A 27,579-nucleotide genomic window follows, 5' to 3' on the forward strand; every position below is an offset into this window, starting at 1 on the left:
CGTGTGTACTTTTTATTTCTGTTGGGTACATTAATTAAAGCGAGCTATACGTCTAAATAATAACACAGATATAAAAAGTGCATATTGTAAAATCCCTACCCAGAAAGTTGTACCATTTTGTACATTCTGTTCAGGGCCAGAAAGTACCCATTGTCCCACACCTTTACCAAGTCTGGATCCAAGCAATATTTTCCACCTCTGACAATCTGACATCTGAAATAATTGCCAATCATGATTATTTTGAAGCTCTTCCACTGCTGCCCGCTTAGTAGTGGTCAACTGAGTGATAAACATTTTTCATCTTTATCTATCATTATTTCTGTATGAAATTTCCTATTCTTTGGTTTTGTCTATTTCACTTTGGGCATATTAATCCTTTCTATATTCAATCCTATGATTTATTTATATGTTTTTGTAAGTATTCTTTGTCTTTTACAGACATATTAACCACTTGTTTCAGCTTTATCAGTCTGGTTTTTTTTATAGTGTTTTGTTTCCAACCAAAATTTTCAATTTTTTTTGGAAATTTTCAATTTCCTTTTTTAGTAATTGTGCATTGGGGGTCTTGAATAAAAAGAGTTTAGTTCATATTCTACAGTTTTATTTTGTACATTTAAATCTTTAATCCAACTGGTACTTATTTTGTTGTTAGAGGTAAGAAAAGGATTTAACTTTATGTCTCTATCAAATGATTAGCTGGTTGCCCTAAAGATAGTTACTGATAATCCACACAGAGTAAATATGATTTACAGATGAGTATTTCCCTCTGCAAGTCTGCAAATGACCAAGTTTATATCTCTCAATCTCATCTCCAACATTCTTTATAATCTGGACTCATCTGATCTAGCAAACCTTACTTCTTAGTCTTTTTTTTAACATGCACCTCAGGGTCCCTATGCCCATCCCTACCCTTCATTGCTTAGTCTTTTCTTCTTGACTTTCTCTTAGTTCTACCTCCAATGTCTCCTAGAACATTTCCTCTAATCCGTATTATCCAATCCATCCACTGCTAATTACTGCAACCCTCATTGACCCTCTTTCTCCAAATTCTTAGAGCATTCATGTCTTAGTTTACAAAATAGTCACACATTGTTTTTAGTGTTTGCTAATTTTTCTTTCTTATTAGCTTTCTTTTTGCCAAATAGATTGCAAGCTTCTTGAGGGAAAAGATTATATCTTATATAAATTGTTTTAGTGTTATCTTTGAAGGAAACTAACACAATACTAATGACACATTCTACCAACTCACATAATTATAGAATATGTAATAACTTTTGTTTATTAAGGAATCTCTATTACCAATATTAGATGGTGCTTTTCCTTTTTAGAATATTTTTATCTAATATATGTGGTTTTTTTTCAAATACAAAGTAAGCAGCAGAAAATAATAAGAAATATGTGAAATGCTTTCTTTCATGGTTTTTCTTGACTGGATTCTTATAAAATTCTTCTTCCCACCTAGGGACTTGTGTATGTGGTGAATGTACCTGTCACGATGTTGATCCAACTGGGGACTGGGGAGATATTCATGGGGACACCTGTGAGTGCGATGAAAGGGACTGTAGAGCTGTCTATGACCGATATTCTGATGACTTCTGTTCAGGTAAGGGCTCTTTCAATTCCTATTTTTCTGGAGGGGGAAGTGAGGATGGTTAATGGGCACAAAAAAAAATTAGATAGCATAAATAAGACCTACTGTTTGATAGCACAGTAGGGTGACTATAGTCAATAATTTAATTGTACATTTTAAAATAATGTAAAGAGTATAATTAGATTGTTTGGAACACTAAGGATAAATGCTTGAGGGGATGGATACCCCATTCTCCATGGTGTGCTTACTTTACATTGCATGTCCGTATCAAAACACCCCACGTACTCCATAAACACATACATCCACTGTGTACCCACAAAAATGTAAAAAGTAATGAATAAAAATAAAAAAGTACATATTTTCCTGTTTTCAAGATTTCTGATTCTCACAGACCCTGTAAAAGAAACTGAATGTGCATTCCAAAGCATTTTATATTTGCAGTGCTCCTACTAGTGACTTGGAAAACCTCCAGAGAATCCCCAAAGTTGGCAAAGACTAGAGATGAGAGGGCACCCACTCTTTTCAAGTTAGTCTAATTCCTCACCCAGGAGAATCATTAGCTCTAGATAGCTACTCAGCGACTCAGTTCAACCACAAAAATGTGAAAAGTAATGAATAAAAATAAATACATATTTTCCTGTTTTTAAGATTTCTGATTCTCACAGACCCTGTAAAAGAAACTGAATGTGCATTCCAAAGCATTTTATATTTGCAGTGCTCCTACTAGTGACTTGGAAAACCTCCAGAGAATCCCCGAAGTTGGCGAAGACTAGAGATGAGAGGGCACCCACTCTTTTCAAGTTAGTCTAATTCCTCACCTAGGAGAACCATTAGCTCTAGATAGCTACTCAGTTCAACTCTGAGACTGCAAAACTCGCAGAGCTGTCGACAATGAACAGGATAGTTGCCATCAGGACAACTGTATTAATGTATTACAAAACAGGATAATACAATGCCCAGGGTTATTTTGTGCATTAACTTTTTGACAGGCTTTAAACTAAAGTTATTCTGCAATGTAGTCTATAATTAAATATCCATTAGTAGTTTCAAAAATCTTTGACTGTAAATACTAGGGGGCAGATACTGTCTGTTAGGGACTGAGTGACATCTGGGCTACTGGTGTGGTAGAAGCCAGTAGCAGACAGGAGACAGCCATGATCTTTGACTTCATGGAGTTTGCAATCTAAATGCAAAGAAATAAAATACGTAAGTCCAGGATGTCTAAAAGTACAAAGAAAAAGAAAGTAGTCAGAAATCTATCTGAAAAGGTATCATTTAGCAAAAATGGAGTTATAGATTTTCAGTCCAGTTCTATTTGATAATCCATAAGGTAGAGACATACATATATACATCTTGTTAAGCTTGACTGCCTGATTGGTGCATGCAGATGGATACAAACTCCTCTGGTCTCCTGAAAGTTTGCCAGCAAAGGGAGATAAAAGAACTGCCCCATTTAATTATGAGTGTGCAACTTCAAAGCCTTCTCCAGACTGACTGGGGAAAGCCTGCTGCTAAATCTTCCCTTTGTAGAAGGGTTTCCCTCTTCTGATAATGTCTTGTGCTCCAGAGGATTTCCTAAACATTTTGTGAACACTACTCTCTTGAGGGCATTTTTTCTATTATTCATTATACATGCTCATGTTCTTCATTATCGTTGCTGTCAACACAGTGGTAATAAAAGAGCTCATGACTAGTGAGTGGCGCCTATGTTCCAAAGAGATGATGAGAATCGTGGGGAAGAGGGCTCTTGGACATTTTAATTAGGGTGATATGGCTCTTCACAGTGGTGGCGATGTAGGGCTCGTGCATTGCAGGAGGTTATTGGATCATAATGCATGTGGATTTCATCCAAAAAAAAAAAAAAATAGGTTTGCAGGTAAAGAAAGATGAGAGGGGCATTCCAAGCAGAAGGAACAGAGGGATAGAATCTGTGCATGGGACCAGACTCAGTTTGAAATTACCAGAATGCCAAGTAAGGAAGCATGTGGTAAAAGGTAAAGTTGGTTAAGAAACAGGAACTGGGTTTTTTTTTTACCTTCCTGCAGACCCAGGTTTTATTTTAAAGGCAATGAGGAGCTAATGATGGTTTTAGGCAGTAGAGTGCTATCGTTATCAGATTTCTAGTCTGAGTGTCTAGGAAAATGTTGGTGCCATTTACTGAAATGGGGAATATGGAAGGAAGCTGTCAAGTTTGTTTCTAGACATCTCCAGCATAGAGGACAAAGGGTAAGCCAAAGTTTATATTTTTTTTTTCCAAGCCTGTTGAATATGTGAGTCAGGGTCAGGGCTAAACCAAGAGAATTTCAAGTTGTAAGCATAGAGTTGGTAGTTAAAACTATGCTGGCATTCAGGAAATGCCATATGACAATGTAATTTTTTTTTTTGACGGAGTCTCGCTCTGTCACCCAGTCTGGAGTGCAGTGGCGCTATCTCAGCTCACTGCAAGCTCCGCCTCCCGGGTTCCCGCCATTCTCCTGCCTCAGCTTCCCGAGTAGCTGGGATTACAGGCGCCCGCCACCACGCCCAGCTATTTTTTTGTATTTTTAGTAGAGATGGGTTTTCACCATGTTAGCCAGGATGGTCTCAATTTCCTGACCTCATAATCAGCCCGCCTCAGCCTCTCAAAGTGCTGGGATTATAGGCATGAGCCACTGCGCCAGGCCACAGTGTCATTTTGAGATTGCCTTTGAGATAAATGTGAATTGACACAATTTTAAAATAAGGGAGGCATATAAAAGGCTATATGTTAAAATTGTAAGTGTGTGACTTGCTGATTTGGAGCCCTTTTTTCCCATGAGTATTCACTTTCTTGTGAAATCCATAATTCTGATGTTGATCTTGATTTTGGACTGGGTTGAAAAATTCAAACTAACTGCTTTACAGTGATAATTCAGGGCCCTATGAGCCAGTGCATCTCACTGTGAGGGAGTGGGGTCATGGGGTGCAGATGGGTGATGACTCCTGAATTGACACTTTAATCCTTGTGTAAGCTTGTGTGCAATTCCTGCAGTGAGTCATTTAGTCTTGGAGTGCTTACTCTAGGCTGAGCAGGTGAAGTGTCATTAAGGAGGCTGCCTTGGAATCTAATATTCCACCTCACCCTATTCCCCTCCAATCCCTCTTCCCTGTTTTCTTTTTTCTCACATTTTCCTTTCTTCCGTACCCTATGAGACTCCACCCAGTGGGTATGGACAGGTAGGGGTAGGAAGAGGTGATGGCACAATTGACTGTAGTTTGGACAAGAAGACATCAATCTATTATTGTGATTTTATGATCCACTGGTTGAAGTGAATTGAACGTGGCCAGCTTTCCACAGCTTGGCTCCCACACTGAGAATGAGGAATTGAGGAAAGAAGAAAAAACTCATATTTACAGATACCCTACTCTATTGTACCGTTACTGAGTTCTTTATTTACACACTAACTCAGACAGGGAGGCATTACTGTCTATAGTTTAGCAGAGGAGAAAATACGTTCAGAGAAATTAAGTAACCTGATAAAGTTCATACTGCCATTAAAGTGTCATCTGTAAACACATATAGCCTGACTACTCATGTAACTTAATCTCCAGGTGATGCAAATACAATTCTCCAATTTTACTTTATTTTTCTGAGGAAGAACTGTCCTCTGGGTACTCAGATTTATTTTTTTTAAATGAAACTAAGCTTCTCTGAACATCATTATGATCTGTAGCAGACATCAATCTCTGAAGTATTTTATCATTCTTACAGAATCTGTAGAATTCTATATGCTGTATGGTATTACGCTTAGAGAATTATTAGTCTTTAAATTTTTCCTAATTACCAGTCTAAGTTGCAGTGTAAGAAGAGTGCCATATAGTTGATTATTGAGCATGTTAATACCTTTGTGTTTTGAGATAGAAGTAACCCAATGACATCAATATTCTCTAGTCATTCATGCAAGACTAGAATATAATAAGGCTCGGATGAAATGAAGTTTTATTTTTAGCTCCTATTCTTGCCATCCTGAGAGTATTGGTCTTAGTTAAGTCCAAGGAAATCTCTGGAAGGATTAGTTTAAGTTAGCTCTTTTAATTGACATTCCCATTTTATTCATTCATTCACATTATTTCCATTTATCTATTCAGTAATGCATTTAAATGTAAATATTTTATGCCTAACACATCATGAATATAGGGGACACAAATATGTTGAAACACGGTCCCTGCACCCACCAAATAAATAAATTTTATTTACTTCTTTTAATCCGATCTGTTGTTCATCATCCACAAAATACCTGTGTTTTTGTATGTTCATTCGCCCATGCACCAACATGACTGTTTTACTACACACATACATGCACCCCTCAAAGATAATACTGTTGACCCAATTTGAGTGTGACTGAAATGATCAGGGCATGAACAGGCATCCTGGTGTGTCCCGACTGTCCTCTTTGTTACACCCAATTTACTTTCTGATTCTAATATAACTGCTTTTTTCCTAATGGCTGCTTGCCACTCAGGTCTATTTCCCCAAATCCCTTAACTGAAAAAATACGCTGCAATGTGACCTTAAACTTTATCGTTCAGCTTCCCCTGCCTAAGAAAATTATGAAAATATAAGGAAAGTTTTGGCTTAGGGTTACATTAGTTTGGAAAATGGAATCTTTTGATAGAACCGTTATTATGTGGCGAAATTTGTCACTGTGGATTGCCAAAGCATTAAGAAAAGAAACTAAAGGAAATGATTAAGTATATTCAGACTGCATTTTCTTGAAAGGAAACATTAATATATTGAATTTAAAAAAATAGCAAGCACTAAGTTATTCCCCAAGGCTTTTCCCTATTGATTGTCTTCATGTTACTTTGGAAGCATGTTAACAGGCTTGTTAACATCAGATTCAAATTCACGCGCATTTTTTGATCCTTTAAAAAGAAAGAAGTATCCTCTAAAACAGAGAAGTGTTTGTCTGGAATAGATGCAACTGCACTTGTCCTGAAATGCCTGCACCTGTTTCTGAAGTTTGGATAGCATAACTCCAAAGAACACAATAGTTACAAATAAACAAGAAAAGGTTTGGTTAACACCTTTTCCTATAACGGCCTGAGAGCCTTAATAACTCCTGCCTTCCCAGCATGGTCTTCGGGCCACTTTGGTGGCTGCTTTTGCTGCAAATCTTCCTTTTCATATGGGTATTTTGGGCTGCAGTCATTTTTATGGTAGGTAGATTATACCAACACCAAGCACTGTATTGTTCTGCCATTGGGGGGTGTGTGTGTGTGTGTGTGTGTGTGTGTGTGTGTGTGCATGTGTATATGTATATACATACAGAGAGGTCTTTATATAGCATTTCTCTTATTTGAATTCTTCTGATGTTTGATATCAGGGACAAACAGCACCACTCTGAATCTTTCATCTCTATTTCATGATCTTCTACCTACACAGTTTAAAGGAATACTGGTTAGAAGTAATGAAACTAAAACCTGCAGGCTTAACATACACATAAATTTGACAAACTAGCATGGAAGCATCGCATTTCAGACCCGTGCGGCAAATTTATCTTCTTTTAGTTCTTTCATTTGAAAGATAAAGCAATTTGAGATAAGGCCCAGAAAAGATAGCGGCACATCTAGATGAAGGACACAAGTCTCCTGATTTCTTCTTTTATGACCTTTTCACGATTTGTCTATTAAAAAAAAAAAAAAAAAAAAAAAAAAAAAACCCTGATGTAAGTTCTGGCAGTCTAAAGGGTTTTCATGCTAAATAGATGTCATTATCTTTAAACTCTTCTATATAGCAAAACCCAACATTTTCATCTTCTTGACTTTACCAAATGATTCCTTCTTTGGCATAACTTTTAAAATTGGAATTGAGAAACTGGTAACTTCACAAGAAAAGTTGCAATTTTGTTTTATAATTTTCTGTCTTATCTGAAAAGCCCAATACCTGCCTGAGAATCTGGTACCAATACCTGACATTTCTAAGTGATTTTTAAACTCTACCAATTAAATATCATGAAGGATGTTATAGGACATATACAGTTTCACTTAAAGTGATATCTCTAATATTCTAAAATATATTTTGAAAGCACATGACTAACTTCTTGAAATATGTAGGATATAATTTTTATTACTGAAAAAGCAAAAGTTATGTTTATGTTTTAACTTCTGTCAATCTGTAATAAACATTTAAATTAGGCAATACTGTTATCAATACTATTTTTTATTATAGTAGGCTAGAATTATAGAAACTTTATCCATGCACTTTTAGGCTTGCTTCTTCTATGAAATACAGTTGGATATCTTATTTAGAAAATTCTACTTTACCCAAACAATAAAACCAGTTCTACTCTCCCCAAACAATAAAACCATCAAACACTTTCTGTGCCACTATTTTGTCACTTAAACTGGTTACCGTACATTCACTGACTTTCAGGAGCTTCATTCTTTATGGATGGCTTACGTATGTCACTCATATTTAAATGCCTCTTCTTTCCTCAGCTTGAACTTGTTCAATTGATATCAAATCCTGATGCTATAGCATAGAAGACATATCAGGGGATGATTTGAGGAGGAACATTGGCCATCTTGAACTAAACAATATTCTCCCACTTTGATATTTTCCTGTTTAGGGCTAAGGTCTTTTATCCTTCAGCCAATCGCAGCAATGACACAATCTCTTAAATTCATCCCAGTGTGCAAGCAATTGGCTGCAGGTGTGTTATTGAGAAGGCTATTAAGGAGTCATCACACACATGTCAAAGTAAGGATACATATATATTCTTCCAAGCTTTGCTATAGTTGGCAGTGCCTGGAGGTGAAGCATGCAGCTAGAAGCATGATCCTGGAGAATGTTCATGATGCTGCATTAAGTACACAGGAAAAGAGGTGTGAGAGCTTATAGGCTCTATTTCCCCCTCATATTTGTAGAAGAGCATCAGAAATAGCAATGGGATATAAAAATAAGTCTGCAATAATAGAATTATGTAAGGGGAAAAAGGTTTAGAGAATTAAAAACTGACCAAGAAAAATAAAATGATAAGAAAACAGAACGTGCATATGAGAGAATAAAGGTAAACGACTGACAATGATTTCTTCCTGCAGGTCTAGAGCATCTGAACTTAAAAAAATGTATTAAGGCTTCCACAACTAATCTGACTTTTGTTACTAATTGGATGGGATTCTAACTTTAAAAATCTCTTTTGAATAACTTCTGTCTTTAGGATTAGTTTTATTCTGCCCTCTTTTTTTAATTGATGTCAACATGTGAATGGACTTCAGATAGAGAATAATGGTTGCTTTTGAACATGGATTCCAACTATGCAACTTAAGAACGTTCTCCCTTCAGTCATGGGTCTCCCTCTGTACCTGCCTTTGCCCCCAAGGTTTCTACTTTATTCTCCCTCTCCACGGAGGGAATCCTCCTGTGGGGGAATCACTGCCTGTGAATTCAGGTGGGCTGTAGTGGCAGGGACATTCTGTTGGGTAGTTAGGGATTTCCCGGGGTCTGCATCTGCTAGATGTATTGTTCTAACCTTCACAGCAATTAAACTTTCAAGAGTAGAGAAACTTTTTCTCCCTCTTCAATCTGGTTTTCAATGTTATTGTTAAAGTGTCAACAAGCGATGTTATTGTTCCAGTGTCAACAAGTCTCTCACAAATGTCAGCATGTTCTGTACTTTGCCCAGTTTCCTCACAACAGATATAACTGTCTCTGAAATAAAACCACTTGTCCCCAAGAATTTCAAAGCCATTGGCTCTTATGAAACAACAGAATTGACTGCACTTTAAATGTTAAAGATATATGTGTTAAAATCATTATTTATATATGCATTTCCAGTGCAGATCTGTTTGCAATGTTTGTCCTTAACCTTACCTGAGGGCTGAAAATAAAGAAAGATAGGAACTTCCTTGTTTTTTGTTTGTTTGTTTGTTTTTGTTTTGAGATGGAGTTTCCCTGTGTCATACAGGCTGGAGTGCTGTGGCACAGTTTCAGCTCACTACAACCTCCGCCTCCTGGGTTCAAGCGATTCTCCTGCCTAGCCTCCTAAGTAGCTGGAACTACAGGCATGTGCCACCACGCCCAGCTAATTTTTGTATTTTTAGTAGAGATGGGGTTTCACCATGTTGGCCAGGCTGGTATTGAACACCTGACCTCAGGTTATTCGCCCACCTCGGCCTTCCAAAGTGCTAGGATTATGGGCTTGAGTCACCACACCCAATGGGAACTTCTTAAACTGAGGTGAATGAATGGCAAAAGCCATAGAACCCAACAACATATGAAATATAATTGTTAATAAGCATAAACTGTTACAAAAATTCCCGTAATGTAAGGTCTAAATAATCATATTTGTATGTCATGTATGTTTATTAATAATAACAATTTTCTTTTCCTTCCAACTGAGGTCTAGAGTAGATAATTATGGCAACAATTTGTCAAATAGACTCTGTTACATACAGATGATCAACAAATGAGCATCTGAATTGAACTGAATTTGGGGTTAAATAAGAGATTTAAATTCAGTGATCCCTAATGTCTCATTCCACTTTGATTTATGATTTTGTGATTTTTTAAAAATAAAAATTAGTTAAATAAATGGTGAAAAGCTTCCACATACGTGTATTGTCCAGTTTCTTCAAATTCAGAAGATGGAACCACAAACCTCAAGGAATATTAGTAAAAGGGACTAGTCTTCACTGGAGGCCAATTTTCATATTGGATGATATACATTAATATCAGATGCTAAAGATAGTCTGCATTTTCATCCATTAACATTTATATGTACTTCTAAATAGTGTAATTCCACTTTTAAAAATCTTCATGCATTTTTGCAGCAATTATAGAAATCTACTTTTTTCTGCATCTGCAGCGATGAGTAGCTTCATGTTTATTAGGAATTACAGAAAGCTCATTGAAACTGTGCTTTCCTCTACCTGCTTATAATGTGGATCTGATGAATACAAGTAATAGTAGCTCCCTTTTATGTAGCATTTAAACTGTTTAATATACTTCCCAATAAATGTGGATTGATAATATATTTTCTTCCTTTTTAAAATGAAGAAACTGAAACTCAGAGGTGGTCATTTGACCAGCCCCACTTTGTAGGAAGCAGAACCAGGATTTGAACCCATTATTTTATTGATAACGTAGGTCGATTTTTGCTAAACCATACCACTGTTTCTCAGACAATTCTTTGCAAACTGTATATTCATGTGTCAAAAAATTTAATGTCTTTTCTGACCTCTTTTGTATACACTAGGCTAATCTTCAAGGATTGTAAACTCCATGTAGGTTACCGGTTTTACTCTAAGGATCTCTAGGCTAAACATTTAGTATTTGCTTAAAAGTGTGTGAAAATAAAGTATGGAGACTCCATAAGATAACGTTTTGCTTTAGTGAAGTAACCAACATAGAAATTAAGAAAACAATCTCATCTGCGGTTGTGTCAAAAATAATATACTTAGGAATAAAATTAACCAAGGATGTGAAAGATTATTGCACCAAAAAATATGAAACATTGATGAGAGAAATTGAAGACACAAATAAATGGAAAGATATCTCATGTTCATGGATCAGAAAAATAAATATTGTCAAAATGTTCGCACTACCTAAGGTGATCTACAGATCCAATGCAATTTCTGTGAAAAGTCCAATGACTGACACCCAACTGATTTTCAACAAAAGTGCTAAGAATACACATTGGAGAAAAGATAATGTTTTCGATAAATGGTGCTGGAGAAATTGGATATCCATATGCAGAAGAATGAGACTAAACCACTACTTCTCATGATATACAAAAATCAACTGAAAATGCATTAAAGTCTTAAATGTAAAACCCAAAGCTACACAATTACTAGAAGAAAACATAGGATAGTACTTTACTGTGGGCAAGAATTTTTAAACTAAGCCCTCAAAAGCATAAGCAACAAAAACAAAAATAAATAGAATGACATCAAACTGACAAGCTTTTGATCAAAAAAGGAAACAACGAAAAGAATGACAAATAGACCTACATAATGGGAGAAAATAGTTGCAAACTATGTATCTGACAAAGGATTCATATCACGAATACATCGGGAACTTAACAGCAAGAAAACATCCCAAGTAAAAATAGGCAAAATACATTAATAAATATTTCTTAAAAGAAGACAGTCACATGTCCAACAGGTATATGAAGATATGACCAAGATCACTAATTGCCAGGGAAATGCAAATCAACAACACAGTGAGATACTCTTCACTCCAGTTAGAATCGGTTTTGTTATAGAATTATAATTTAAAAAGACAAGAAAACAAATGTTGGCAAGGAGGTAGAGAAGAGAACACTGACACACTGTTGGTGAAATGTAAATTAGTACAAACACTATAGAAAACTGTATGGAGGTTCCTCAAAAAATTAAAAATAGAACTATAATATGCATATGATTCCATAATTTCACTACTAGATATATATCCAAAAGAAGCGAAATCAATATGTCAAAGATTTATCTGTACTTCTTTATTTATTGCAGCGCTATTTACAGTAGTCAAGATATGGAATCACAAGTGGCCATTAACAGATGACTAGATAAAAAAGTGTGGTATATATACAGAATGGATAATTCTACCATTAAAAAAAGAAGTCCTGTCATTTGCAACAGTATGAATGCAACTGGAGGTCGTCATGTTAGGTGAAATAAGACACAGAAAGAGCTTATTTCAAAAACTAAAAAATTGGAATCTAAAAATAAAATTGGGATCATAGAAGCAGAGAGTTTAAAATGTGGTTACCAGAGACGGGAGGAGGATGATGGGAGGATGGGGAAAGGTTGGTCTGTGGTCCAAGTTACAATCAGATAGCGGGAATAAGTTCAACTTCTATTACACAGTAGGGTGAGGACAGTTAACAGTAAGACATGGCATATTATAATTAGAAAATAATTAGGGAAGCTTTTGAATGCCCTTACCACAAATGATAGATGCATAAGGTGATGGTCATGTGAAATACCCTAATTTGATCATAATACAACCTATATATGTATCAAAACATGTAATTCTACCCCATAAATATGTACATATAACAATTTTTAAACTCTCGTGGCATTTTTCATAGTAATAACAAGAAAACTTAACATTCATATGGAACCACAATATACCCCAAATGACTTTATAAATTACCCAGCAATCTTCAGCAAGAACAAAGCTGAAGGCACCATAGCTCTTGATTTCAAATTATATTACAAAACTATAGTAATTAAAACAGTATGGTACTAACATAGGAACAGATACATAGACCAATGGAACAGAATAGACAGCATAGAAATAAACCCATACATTTATAGCCAATTGACTTTAGACAAAGATGACAAGAACACAGAATAGGGAAAAGACAGTTTATTTGATAAATGGTGTTGGGACAACCGGATGTCCACATGCAGAAGAAAGAAATTAGTCTTATACTGTGTATAAAAATCAACTCAAAATGGATTAACGACTTATATGTAAAACCTGAAATTTTAAAACTACTCAAAGAAACATAGGAGAAAAGCTCCATGCTGCTGGTCTTGGCAATGATTTTTTTGGATGTAACACCAGAACACAAATGACAAAAGCAAAAAGAAATGAGTGGGACTGCATTGAACTAAAAGATTTCTACAGCAGCAAAGGAAACAACAAAAATGAAAAGGCAACTTCTGGAATGAGAGAAAATATTTGCAAACCATATATCCAATAAGGGGTTACTATTCAAAATATATGAGTTCTAGTCCATTTTTGCATTGCTACAAAGAAATACCTGAGACTGGGTAATTTATAAAGAAAATAAATTTATTTTGGGCCAGGCACATGGTGGCTCATGCATGTAATCCCAGCACTTTGGGAGGCCGAGGTGGGCAAATCAGTTGAAGAAAGGAGTTATAGACAAGTTTGGCCAACATGGTAAAACCCCATCTCTACTAAAAGTACAAAAACTAGCCAGGCATGTTGACACACACCTATAGTCCCAGCTACTGGGAAGGGTGAGACATGAGAATCACTTGAACCTGGGAGATGGAGGTTGCAGTGAGCCAAGGTCGTGCCACTGCACTCTAGCTTGGGCAATAGAGTGAGACTCTGTCTCAAAAAAATAAATAAATCAGTAACCAAAAACCAAAAACAGGTCTATTTTGGCTCACGTTTCTGCAGCCTGTACAGGAAGCATGGCACCAGCTTTTGTTCCTGGTGAGGTCTCAGGAAGCTTCTAATCATGGCTGAAAGTGGAGGCAGAGCTAGTGCATCACATGGCGAGAGAGAGGAAGACAGAGCGAACAAAAGAGGTTGAGAGAAGGTGGGACGCTCTTTTAAACAACCAGATCTCAGGTTAATTACCAGAGCAAGAACTCCCTCATCACCAAAAGGACAACATTTAGCCATTCATGAGGGATCTGCTCCCATAGTCCAAACACCTCCCACCAGGCCCCATCTCCAATATTGGGGAATACATTTCCATGTGAGATTTGGAGAGGACAAACGTTGAAACTGTATCTAACTCATACAACTCAGTAGCAAAAACGTCAAATAACCAGATTTTTAAAAATGGGCAAATGACCGGAATAGACATTTTTCCAAAGAAGATATGCAAATGGCCAGTGGGTATGTGAAAAAGTGCTTAACATCACTAATGAGGGAAATGCAAATCAAAACCACAATGATATATGACATCACACCTGTTAGGATGGCTGTTATCAAATAGTCAAAAGATAAATGTTGGCAGGGATGTGGAGAAAAGGAAAACTTCCATGTTGTTGGTGAGGATGTAAATTGATACAGCCATTATGGACGATATTATGAAGTTTCCTTAAAAAATCAAAAAGTGGCCGGGCGCGGTGGCTCAAGCCTGTAATCCTAGCACTTTGGGAGGCCGAGACGGGCGGATCACGAGGTCAGGAGATCGAGACCATCCTGGTGAACACGGTGAAACCCCGTCTCTACTAAAAAATACAAAAAACTAGCTGGGCGACGGGTGGATCACGAGGTCAGGAGATCGAGACCATCCTGGCTAACACAGTGAAACCCCGTCTCTACTAAAAATACAAAAAAAAACTTAGCCGGGCGAGGTGGCAGGCGCCTGTAGTCCCAGCTACTCGGGAGGCTGAGGCAGGAGAATGGCGTGAACGCGGGAGGCGGAGCTTGCAGTGAGCTGAGATCCGGCCACTGCACTCCAGCCTGGGTGACAGAGCGAGACTCCGTCTCAAAAAAAAAAAAAAAAAAAAAAAAAAACTAGCCGGGCGAGGTGGCGGGCACCTGTAGTCCCAGCTACTCGGGAGGCTGAGGCAGGAGAATGGCATAAACCCGGGGGGCGGAGCTTGCAGTGAGCTGAGATCCGGCCACTGCACTCCAGCCCGGGCGACAGAGCGAGACTCCGCCTCAAAAAAAAAAAAAATCAAAAAGAGAATTATACGATCTAGGAATTTCTGGATATATGTACAAAGGAAATGAAATCATTGTCTTGAAGAGCTGTCTGCACTCCATGGTCACTGGAGCATTATCCCTAATAACCAAGATATGAAAACAACGCAAGTGTCTGTTATAAGATGAGTGGGTAAAGAAAACGTGAGATATCTATATATAGATATATATGTAACATGATTTGATATGCATATGCATAATATGCATATATTTACATCAATCTGTATATCTATATCTATATCTATATCTATATATATATACACACACATACCCAATGGAATAGTATTCGTCCCTCAAGAAGGAAATCCTTTCATTTGGCACAACATGGATGAACCTGGAGGACATTCTGTTAAGTAAAATAACCAGACGTAGACAAAAAAACACTTCACGATCTCACGCATATGTGGAATCTAAAAATGTCGAACTCTTAGAAACAGAGTAGAAGGGTGGTTGCCCAGGGCTGAGGGGTAGGAGAAATGGGGAGACTTTGCATACAAACTTTCAAAGTTATAAGATGAATACATGCTGGAGATCTAATGTACAGCATGGTTACTAGAGTTGGTAATACTGTCTACTTGCAATATGAGGAGAGTAGATCTTAGATATTCTCACTGTACATAGACACACACAAAGGTAACTGTGTGAGGTGATGGATATATTTATTATCTTGGTTGTGGTAATCATTTCACAATGCATATGCATATCTAAATATCATATTACATACTTTAAGTATCTACAATTTTTTTGGTCATTTATACCTCAATAAATCTGGGGGAAAAAAGAGCGACCTCTTCTGAATTCTAGATTTCTTGCTTTTTGTCAGTTTGTGACCCCCAATTTGACTGTGGTTGTGAGACCTTAATAAATAGCAATACATTAAATCGTTTATTTAAAAAAATCCTATTCTGAATAATATTCCATTCTTTGGATGTACCACAGTGTGTTTATCCATAGAGGAATTTTAGATGCATATGACCAACTGAAAAAAAAACTGGAAGGACTACATATACTGTATAACTCCAACTATATAACATTGAGGAAAAGGCAAAATTATGGAGGACAGTAAAAAGATCAGGTTGCCAGAGATTGGGGAAAGGCGTGGGAGAGGGACAGATGACTAGGAAGAGCACAGAGGGTTTTCAGGGCACTGAAATTACTCCGTATGATACTACAATGGTGAATACATGTCACTATTTGTTTACTCACACTCATACAGTGTACACTAAGAGTGGACCCTAATGTAAACTATTGACTTTGGGTAATGGTGATGTGTCAATGTATGCTCATCAGTTATAACAAGCGTACTTCTCTGGTGGGGATTGTTGGTAATGGAGAAGGCTATGCACGTGAGGGAGAAGGAGGTATATGGAACATCTCTGCGTATCTCTCAATTTTGCTGTGTACCTAAAACTGCTCTAAAAAAAACCTAAGTCTTAAAAGAATATGTACTCTCTCTGATATTGTTTGTAACATGCTCTATAAATGTTAAGTATGTCTACTTGGCTGTTAATGTCCATTTTTTTACATCCATACTGATTTTAATTTCACTTATTGCATTAATTACTGAGAAAGGAACATTTATATATTAAAAAATAGAGTCTAAAGAGCAAAAAAAAAAAAAATCCTGTTTCAAAAGTATATTGATTGCCCTTCCCTGTGACTCCCCTCCATGTGATTTAATTGCCAAATCCACCAAATACTTCTTTCTGTTTTTTCTTTCTTTTTTTTTTCCCTTTTTTTCTTTTCTTTTCTTTTCTTTTTTTTTTTTTTTTTTTTTTTTTTTTTTGAGATGTAGTCTCACTCTGTCACCCGGGCTGGAATGCAGTGGCGTGATCTCAGCTTACTGCAATGTCAGCCTCCCGAGTACAAGCGATTCTCCTTGCCTCAGCCTCCTGAGTAGCTGGGATTACAGGTGCATGCCACCACACCTGGCTAATTTTTGTAGTTTTTAGTAGAGACCAGGGTTTCACCATGTTCATCAGGCTGGTCTTGAACTCCTGACCTCATGATCTGCCCTCCTTGCCCTCCCAAAGTCCTGGGATTACAGACGTGAGCCACAGTGCCCAGCCCAAATACTCCTTTAAGGCCCCAGCAGACCAATACAATCACATGCTCCTGGAATTTGACAGCTTGAAGTTTATAGCCTTACTAAACTGTTTATCTTATCTGTAGTGGTTGCTTTCCTTTACCCCTCAAGATCAATTCACATAAATCAGTTATTTAAGAATTTGAGAAAAATATGCCTTTGCCTTAATGTGTTATATTGTATTCATCGAGATCCTGACTCATTTGTGACATTTGCTGTTAGAATGAAAACTAATTCCGACCTCATTATCTTCATGTACATTTTTATTTTTTGCCGCTCTCACTGTGAAGGTCATGGACAGTGTAATTGTGGACGATGTGACTGCAAAGCAGGCTGGTACGGGAAGAAGTGTGAGCACCCACAGTCCTGCACTCTGTCGCCTGAGGAGAGCATCAGGAAGTGCCAGGGAAGCTCTGATCTGCCTTGCTCTGGGAGGGGTAAGTCAGGTCTCTCAGGGCTTGCCACGGCCTTTCCATCACGATTCAAATGAATTCAATGCACACACATCTTAATTTAAAAAACAGCTGAGATCCCTGAATGAGGGGCTATTAGTCTTTTTAGAACTAATAATAAATCCAATCTCCATGAATGAAAGTACACGGAGAAATATATTTCTCTTTCTCTCTACATATATCTTTCACACACAGACACTCTCTCTCACTCACTGTCAGTCTACTTTAGCCTTAAGGTATGTTCAGTTTCAGTTCAGTTCAGTTCAATGTGACATCAAAAAAAGAAACAGTTTAGACGTTTGCTTAAAGCTTTCTGAATGAGACCATCTAATTGTCCACTGACATTTATGAAACCCAGTAACATTATTTTGAGGACAGTGTTGGCTTTTGAAAATTCATTGTATAAACAAATAGGTATGAATAAGCTTTTGTCATTTTAGAAGGAAGGCATGTAGCCTCAGGTGTGTTCTTGGTATCAGATCAGTACAAATTGGAGAAGGACAAATTCATCTAGAAGAACACAGGTTCCATTCCTCTTGATTTATCAAAACAAGAAATGCAATTTCACTTCTCACATGACAATAGCGAAGTTAATATGAAGTATACTTTTGAAGAACTCGTAATTGACACTATTACCAATTTTGTTCAAGAAAGAGGAAACAGAAAGAGTTTCTTCACTTGAACATTAGATCAGAAATTTAATTTTACCTTGCATTTTTTTTAAATGTATTTTTAATAGGGATATAGTTCACATACCATAAAATTCACATACCACTCAGTGTTTTAATATATTAGCATAATTACACAGCCATTACCACTGTCCAATTCCAAAAAAAAATGTTTATCATCATAAAATACTCTGTTAGCCTATAGCAGCCACTCCCCATTCTCTTGTCCCAGAACCCCTAGAAACCACCAGTCGACTTTCTGTCTCTATGAACTTGTCTATTCTGAATATTCCATACAAATGGAATCATAAAATATGTGATCTTCTTGCATCTGGCTTTCTCCACTTAGCATAAGTGTTTGCAAGGTTTATCAAAGTTGTAGCATATGTCAGTCCTTCATTCCTCTATGGCTGAATAATACCCTGTCGTATGGATACACTACAGTTATTTAACCCTTCATCAGTTAATGGGCATTTAGACATGGGGTTTCTACTTTTTGGCCATTATGAGTAATGCTGTTACAAACATTCCTGTGCAAGTTTTTGGGTGGACATGTCTTTTAATTTCTTTGGAATCTGTATCTGTGAGTGGAATTGCTGGGTCTTAGAGTGACTCTGTTGTACCTTTTGAGACACCGCAGGACCATCTTCAAAATGGCGATACCATTTTACATTCCACCAGCAGCGTGTGGAGTTTCCAGTTTCTCCACATCTTTGCCATTTCTTGGTATTGTCTGTCTTTTTGATTTTTTACAGTATTCTTTATAAAGAAAACTCCATAAAGTCTCTCAGATTGTTTGCAGCATAGGTATTTTCTCATATCCATTTTCCCCTCATGGTTGTAGGTAGAAGAGTAGAGGACTAGGATATGGGTATAATATATATATATATATATATTTAATTTCAGAAATATTTTTGACTAGCCCTGTATTTCACTAGTAACCCCAGACAGGAACCATTGTTCTATCTGCATTGTAATATTGTCATTATAGTGCTGCATAAGCCATCATGCTTTTAAAGAAACAAAGATTAAAATTCATATCCCTCAGACTGCTGATTTACCAACACTTGTAATCTACAGCAAAAAATAATTTTACATTATTATTTTACATTTACAAAAAGCTTTACCTATTGGGCCCAACCATGTAAAAAAAAAAAAATGAACATAGGAAGGCTAACCAGTGTCTTTTAAAAAAATCTGTGTATCTTTTCAAAAATGTATTATAATCCTCGGGACAATTCCATTTCAAATTGAAAACCTTGGGAGGGAAAGAAAATGACTTTATCTCAAAAATAGATTTTTGATCTTGAGGAATCTTTTTCAGTTACATTTAAGTTAGAGAACTTTAGGTACAGTGATTTTTGCTGTTATCTTAAAGTGGTAAACACAGCAAAGGGAGGTCTGGTATCTTAAAACATTATTTAAGTTAAAGAGTTCACATTCAGTAAAATTATTTAAACTCCAAATGGTTAAGTCGCCAGTAGAAGTAAACAGAACAGAAACCAATAGGGATATACACTTACATTTTAAAACAAAAAAAATGAACAAAATGTATACTTTTAACAAATGCTTTCATATTTTGAAGTTAAAAATGTCAAACCATATAATGGAAAAATAAGAAAAGCACACAAAATAGCTCTCAAACAGAGAAAATCACTGTAAGTATATACTTTTACCAATGGTTTTTCGTTTGTCTCTAAATTGTTTAATATGTAGAACAAGTCAAATAAAATTATTGGGGACTTAATATACTCCACTAGGTTTTTCCTCAGACATGCGTATTTCCTGCCTTTCTCGAGATTCACTGACTTATTTAGCTACCATTTTTAAGCAGTAGAGTATGTTTAAACTTTATTTTATTAAAAAGGTATTGAATAAATGTATAGAATTATGGTTTTTAAAATTATTTATAATTCATTTCAGCCTCTAGAAGTACTTTGAAACTAAATAAGTTTATCAGTTTCCTTACACGAGCAAAGTGATTTCGCGGGAAATCATGACACTATGTAAGATTTTTGAAAACGAAAACCAAGAAGTTATGATGGCCAGTTGAGTGCTTTTGGTCAAGGTCAGGTACCCTTTCTTTCTCATAGTGCTACATCTGCAAACTCTTTGGCACTGGATGTTTTGAGGCACGTGACCAGTATGAAAACTTTCAAAGAGTTCGTTTTGCAATTTATGAATGAAAACTGCAGCTGTGGTTACATGAGTTAGGAAAGCAATTATAAGACCCATCAGTTTCTCCAGCCTGAGGGCCTCATTAGCTCACAAGCTGGGAAAAAAAAATCCTAGTAGAATATACTGAAGTTTGTCAGGGACCAGGTGAAGGCATTTACATATACATTGTATATCTATAATATATATTATATTTTATATATTTTATATATAAATTTTGTATATATTATATATTTTTAAATATATATATCAGATATTTTTATATATTTTTTATATAAATATCAGGTGAATGCATTTACATATATATCTATAATATATATTATATTTTATATATAAATTTTGTATATATTATATATTTTACATATATAATTATATATTATAATTTTATATATATCTGATATATATAAAATATATAAAATATATCAGAAATTAAGTTAAATTATTAGTTTCTGTTGGTGGTGACTAAGTGTGATCATTATGTCTTGAAGGTAGAATAACTTATATGATATCTTACATTCTGCATCCTGTGATTCCTTAATTTCTATGCCATATTGGCTGTAGATATATTTTCATGTAATGAGATGTATCTCATGTAGCCAATATAGATATAAAGACACTCGTCCTAATTTCGGTTCCTGGGAGTAAAGGTGGGAAAACACTTTATCTAGTCTTCTAGTGTTCTGCTCAAAAACTGTAATGGCTTATGATAGGCTAAACATTAGTTTTACATTCTTCCTGATTTAAGAATACATCATTATTATTATCAATGTTCTCCTGAGCATGAATTTGACTTTGACTTAAAAAAAAATAAGTGAGTAAAATTAATTTGCATCACATCTGAGCAGAAGCTATAAGAGGCAGTGAAAAATCTGCCATTCTGTCTCAGGCATGAGGATTTGCAGTGCTTGAGATCGTCTCTGACCCATTAGCCTGGGTCTCTGAATGAGGATGGGTAGCAGAAATCTCTGTTGATCCACCAAGGTCCTATGATGTGAGTGAGAAAGAAACTCCTGTTGTTTTAAACAAGTGAGATTTTGGAGGGAGGTGTTATTGCAGGAGAACTCCTGAATGATAACTGATTCCCCATATAAAATGTAGGGAATATGGTTAAGTCAAGGTAAGCAAACACAACAAAAATCATACTTATATAATTTATATTTTATATTATATACATAATTTATAAATGCCATAATTTATATTCTTGGAGCAGGATTCATGTTCACATCTCTTAGTATTAATTCTTGGATATGTAATACATAGGTCTAAAAAAGATGCATATATTTTATAAGTGATGTATTTATGCTGTTCTATCAACAGCATTTATGTGCACTTAGTCAACAGGTAAAATAAGAACATTGAATAATACATTTTTAAAATTTCCTAAAAACACAATGAGGTAGGAAGATGTATAATTATTATTCTTTTTGCAGAAAAAGAAATTAGATATCTGAACAGTTTGCCATTTTACATAATTCCAGTGGTGCAAGTTTAAAAAAAAATAATACATGTTCTCTGACTCCAAGGTTGTTGTTTTGGAGAACTTACAGGTTCTTGTTACATGCCAATTTATTGGACAATATATATTAAACATATTTCCTGTTACACATGTAATTCTGCAGAGTCATTGAAATGGCTGCATAATATTCCATTATATGGTTGTAGCAAAATAATTCAATCAATCCTCTTTTTATTAGATATCTATATGTTCTCTTATTCAAGTTCTAAATGCCATAATTTATATTCTTGCAGCAGGATTCATGTACAAATCTCTTAGTATTAATTCTTGGATATGGAATACATAGGTTTTAAATGAAAAACAGTAAAAACTATTTTGAAGAAAAAATCTAAAATAGATTATACAGGTATGCTCTCCTGCCAGGGGCATAAGAAAAGTCTTCTTCACCCGCTAGTAGTGACAATTTAAATAATCTGCTAGCTCTTCTCAATGTATTTTGCTGTTGGTGTTACAAACTTTTGCCATTTATCAAACTTCTTTCATTGACTTCTATAATCATCAAAACGAATGATTTATCTGCAGGCATTATTATTCAGAGGCTTGTGTTTTCAGTATTTGCCTTCTTTGATCATCATTTGTCCTTGTGTCTAAGTCATCCTTTTGTTTGATACTGCAATCCCATGTGCTTTTCTTATCTGTCCGGTTTGCCCTTTGGTTTTCTTTTATCAGACTTGTTCTAAGAGGTATTGCTTATGTTTTAGTTCCTTAAACACGTAACCATACACCCCCATAAGGGAAGGTTTGAAATGGAGGAAGAATGATAGATGGAGGCTAATTATTTAATATTGTAACTTCTAGAAAATAGAAACCATGTCCTCATTTTTATCAATTAACATGCTTTAATTAATGAATTAAGAATTGTTTCAATTCCCTTACCTAGGAACATACTTTCAAAGAATAATAGCATGCCAAATTCTCACCATCTGGATATTTTTCAATGAAGTCACAATTTATCTTTCCCTTTTATTGGCAAAGCCCATCTTTAATTTCCTGTTTTATTTTTCAGAGAAGTTTTCATGATACATGTTTTCTTTCCTTTTTTTTTTTAACCTGTCTGTTTTTTACTCTTTGTAGTTTTGGACAATTGAATCATTACCTTTCTTATTCATGTTTACAGAGAGGTTATTTATTTGGAGCAAAGAGAAAGTTTAAAAAAATGGGAAGTCTTTCAAACATTTTCAGTTAGGCAGCATACCATATATAGTGATTCTGATTATATTTTAAAATCCTTTGTGGCCTAATTAACCATCTTATCGTGAGTTAACTGCTGCAGGAAATGTGCTGAGTGTTTAGGTGACAAGGGAACCCCAATGTGTTCTTCCAGTAGTACTTTGAGAAAGCAAGTGGGGTTCAGATTTACTCCATTCTGAGCTTTCTGCTAGATTGATTCATTATTTCTGCCAGTACTAGAGGACCCTGGAGTAGTCATGCACTGAATTATGCCATTTGAAACCTAGTTTTTTATAAACTGTAGCCAAAGATGATAAATAAATGACCCTGTAAAATTAACTTATTTACTATTTCTTATCCAAGAGGAATGGTTGTGCTTTTCGTGTGCATCAAATGAGGAGAAATGTAAATGAATTGGTGAATTGTTTCAGAAGGAAAGGCCTGGACTTTGTCATGTTATGGACATTAAATGACAAGAATAAGCCTGCACACCACCAGGGAGTCTTCCATGCACCTTTGAGCATACTTCGAACTGACAGTGCCCCCTATTACGGCTTGTATATGCTCTATTACCGTGCAATAGCCCACAATAGTAATATTATATGTAGAAATAAAAGAATCAGTTTATCACTTGCTTTCTTTGTACTCATTATGATATCTTAAACTGTATATGCATCCTACATTTCAGAGCACCTCAGGCATGTAATTGTTATTTATTAAGAGGTTATTAAGGATAGTACTGATATGAGAAGACTGGGATCGAGGGAGAATTAAATAGGGCGCTTCTGGTATCCTTTATCTATCTTTACGGTGCACTTGGATTTCTCTGTGTTGGGACATTGTGTATTCTCATAGAGGCAGCCAAAGGTGCAGGTGCTCAGAGTAGTCATCTACTTGAAGGTCCTAGTTAAATCCAGTATTAAATCTCTCAGTCATATGATGAAGGAGCATTTACTAAGCTAATGACATAATCTGCATATGTGAAAGGAAATTATTAAAGGGAATGGGAAAGAGCCTTGTTAAATAGAAGAGATAATCTCATGCAAGTTGATTTTTCAGGGACTCCCCTTTGCAGTGGGTATTTATGTTCCTTATTTCTCCTCTTGTGTTTGATCTTGCCTTTCATCTTGCTATTTTTATATTCAACAGAACAGAGAGAAAAGAAGAATCCAGAAGCTGAATTTAATAGTTTTGTTTATTTTTAAGAGATGGTAGAAAATAATTCAGTGGAAAATAAGAAACATAATATTTTTTAATTAACTGAGGTTTTTCTAACTAATAGTCCTGAAAACTGTATTACTACCAAGTAAGAGAGAGTATTTTTTTTTCTGTTCTAAATAAACAATCTTTATCTACAGCAACAGAACAATTTGTATCAAAGACAGGAATTGATCCAAATAAACAGACAAGTTTCATTACATTTTACATTATTTTTATGCTGTAAGTTGAAAACCAGTAAAATTCTTTGGCTAAGATAACTTCCTAGTAAAGACTGCAACCAATATTGTCAAAATCTATTTGAAATGAAAGTAGAAAATTGGACTTGAATTTAATTCCAGTTTCTCTAAGCAAGCTTAAAATACATGTGTGACAGCTAGGACAATTTTGTTACTATGATTATATATTTATTTCTATTAAAACACTAAAATTACAGTGCAGATTGTAGTGGAGAGCTTTAGCAGTTATTTACCTGATTTCATTCAATATAAACAAGCAAACCAGATACTTTTATGGGAAACAATTTGCTCTGGTTATCAGCCATAATCTTCATAGAATCAGCCTCAGCAGATGTTCTTTCTAATAGAAAACCAGTGAGGCAGAGTGTTGTCCCTTTGTGTAGCCTGTAGAGTCACATAGCTGATCAGAACCTGTGATGCCCCTCTTAGGATACACAAAATTTAATAGGGCTGGTCATTATGCTATAGTTGCAAAATGAATACAGATACTCTATACCCACAGCATACAGACAACATGTACATCATATTTTCATAAATGATGTTGCTTATCATAGTTAATCCATCTAATATTTATTGATCTTACCACCATGTATCTCTGGGCTAAGCTAGTGGTCAGAAAACTAGGGCTAGGCCTGCATTGTCTTTTTGTAAATAAAGTCTTATTAGATCATTGCCATGCTCATTTGTTTACATGTAGCTACTTTCTTGCTGTAATGGCAAAGTCGAGTAGTGGCCACAGAGAGCACATGGCCCACACAGCCTGAAATATTTATCATCTAGCCCCTTACAGAAAAAGCCTGCTACCACTGAGCTAAGCATTTGTGATAATTGTGACAGATATGTTGGGAGAAGGGACTGAGTGTCTTGAGAATCAGAGGAAGATGACATTTGCTCAATTTGGGTGCAAATATGGCTTCATGAAATGAGTGAACCTAGAGGGTGTCTGCAGAGATGAGTAGTAATATTAGCCAGATAATAATTTAGAAAAAAATCAAAAAAACAAAACAAAACAAAAAACGACATCCCAGGTAGGAGGAACAGCAGGGGCAGAAACTCTGAGTTATGATGGGAATAACGTGTAAAGAACAGGAAGCATACTTGTGATGATTTAGAAAAAATAAGAAAATGGTGGGAGACAGCCTGGGGTGAAATATGTCTCTCCCCAGCTACCTAACTTCTTCTTGTGTGATTGACAGGTTTCAGACAGAAAAAGCCACTTCTCTGCAGAGCTCTCTATGTCATAATTGTCTTATGAGGTTAATTGTTAGTAAAATGATGTCACAGAAATGCCAGGTTAACGTTGTTTCATGCCCATCCATTGGGTCATTGCTAAAATGCCAAGTTTTATGTAACTGAATTTACTGAGATTCAAATTTTTCCATGAACAAGACAAATACTTTAGCATCCTTTCATGTGCCCTTCTGTACCTCGTATCATGTTTACTTAACTACTGACAGAAGATGAGAAAACAAGCAAAAATCCAAAATTGTTTTATTCCAAGGCATTCATATCAGCAAAGTATTAAAATGACAACTGTCAGCAGTTAAATTTGTATTTTGAGAATGAGATTGCTATTATCTAGATATTGGGTATGTATATAGATGCCTACATGTTTAAAATGGCAAAGGGACATGTTGCAGCAGTTAGTTGAACAGTAAGCTACTGGGATAGAGGTGAGTAGACCCTGAGTTAGTCTGGGTTCAGTCACTAGCCAGTTGTGTGACCCAGCAAGGCATACACTGAACTGGAAGCAAAACCCTTCTCGGTGACCCTGAAATTACTCTTTCACCTCTCTTTGCAATAAGTGAATTTGACACTGTGTTCTGACTCATCTGGACCCCTAGATTTTATATCTACTCAATGGACACCATGTCTGTCATTTCTGACTCACCTTCATAGTAGACTTTGGATCTGGTTTTGCGTAGCTAACTATAGACAGACTAAGATCCGACTACGTCTCATGAGAACCATGTGACTAACCCATCATTCTTTCAGACTCTGCTTTCTACCAAGAATCTGCTTGGGATTCAAACTAATATATTCTTCAGTTATGACATTCTTTCCTTTGGAATATAATGATTTAAGATGGATGAGATTTTGGTTCTCCATAAATATTTATTTCTCATGTGTTGCCTACTATTTGGATAAAGGCAAAAAGGCAGGATTCTTTGGCTTCCTATTTAAGTTTATAAATAATATTGGTCTCTTCGATGCTCAAAATATTCATGCTATGTGGATGTTGGTAAATAATGCCAAATGGCCTGGCATGGTACAGTTGTAAGCTGCTTAAGATTTGGGTAGTCTCTAGGGTGAAACAGCAAATATTTTGAGGTCATGTGTAAAGTCCTTTATAAGGACGTTAACTCTTTTGCCAAGATTTCTTTCCGGATCCCTGTATTGTATAATAGTTAACTAAAGGAAGTTAAAAGGAATGTGAAAAAAAAAGAGAAAATATGAAGTATGTAGTGCCTGGTAAAGTCTCTCCTACTGCTTCCTTTAATTTGCTGGAAGTCTGGGTATGGTTAATGATACTGTTGAGTTATAGTTGCAATGGTGAGAGAGAATTGCAAAACTCACCCTCTCGAGTGTAGTGTAATATAATTATTTTAAAAAGGTGGTAGCAAAATCCAAGTGACATAATATACATAATATATGCTTGAGTCTAGATATATTCTGGATAACCCTACGTAGAGAGAAAAACCCAGAGAGATTGCAGTTTTTAGGTTAGGCTTCTTAGTAAATAAGATTTTGGATGTGTTAGGAGGCCTGGAGTCTTGTGACCACACAAGGGTATGATAGGGTGAACACATACTGACACTATTCACCCCTGCTCATCTGTTCATCAGTGATACTCCCCTCTTCACTGGCATGGTCCCTGGAAACACTCCTAACAGGCATCAGTTTCCTGTTTGGGTAGAAAGATACACATGCTGCCCATGCCATGGCTTCCCTCAGCGTCCGTAGCTTATCAAAGCAGCCAGGCACTGACTGTGAGGGCATGTGCTCTGAGGGGGCAGGGATGGAAGAGATGGCCATGTGGCTGCATGACGTCGTCACAGAGCTAATGTCTCACACCATGT

General features: G+C 36.0%; 1 protein-coding gene across 1 annotated transcript in view; it reads left to right on the forward strand.

Annotated features, from left to right (window-relative positions):
- The window catches only part of ITGBL1 (integrin subunit beta like 1), a 245,764-nt gene that overhangs the window by 114,976 nt on the left and 103,209 nt on the right, over positions 1 to 27,579 (forward strand). The window contains exons 6-7 of the mRNA XM_028837273.2: positions 1,463 to 1,603; positions 17,352 to 17,498. Of these exons, the coding sequence (XP_028693106.1) occupies positions 1,463 to 1,603; positions 17,352 to 17,498 (288 nt within the window). The remainder of the gene's footprint in view (positions 1 to 1,462; positions 1,604 to 17,351; positions 17,499 to 27,579) is intronic.

The sequence above is a fragment of the Macaca mulatta genome, chromosome 17 (genome assembly GCF_049350105.2).
Source record: "Macaca mulatta isolate MMU2019108-1 chromosome 17, T2T-MMU8v2.0, whole genome shotgun sequence".
Lineage (NCBI taxonomy): Eukaryota > Metazoa > Chordata > Mammalia > Primates > Cercopithecidae > Macaca > Macaca mulatta.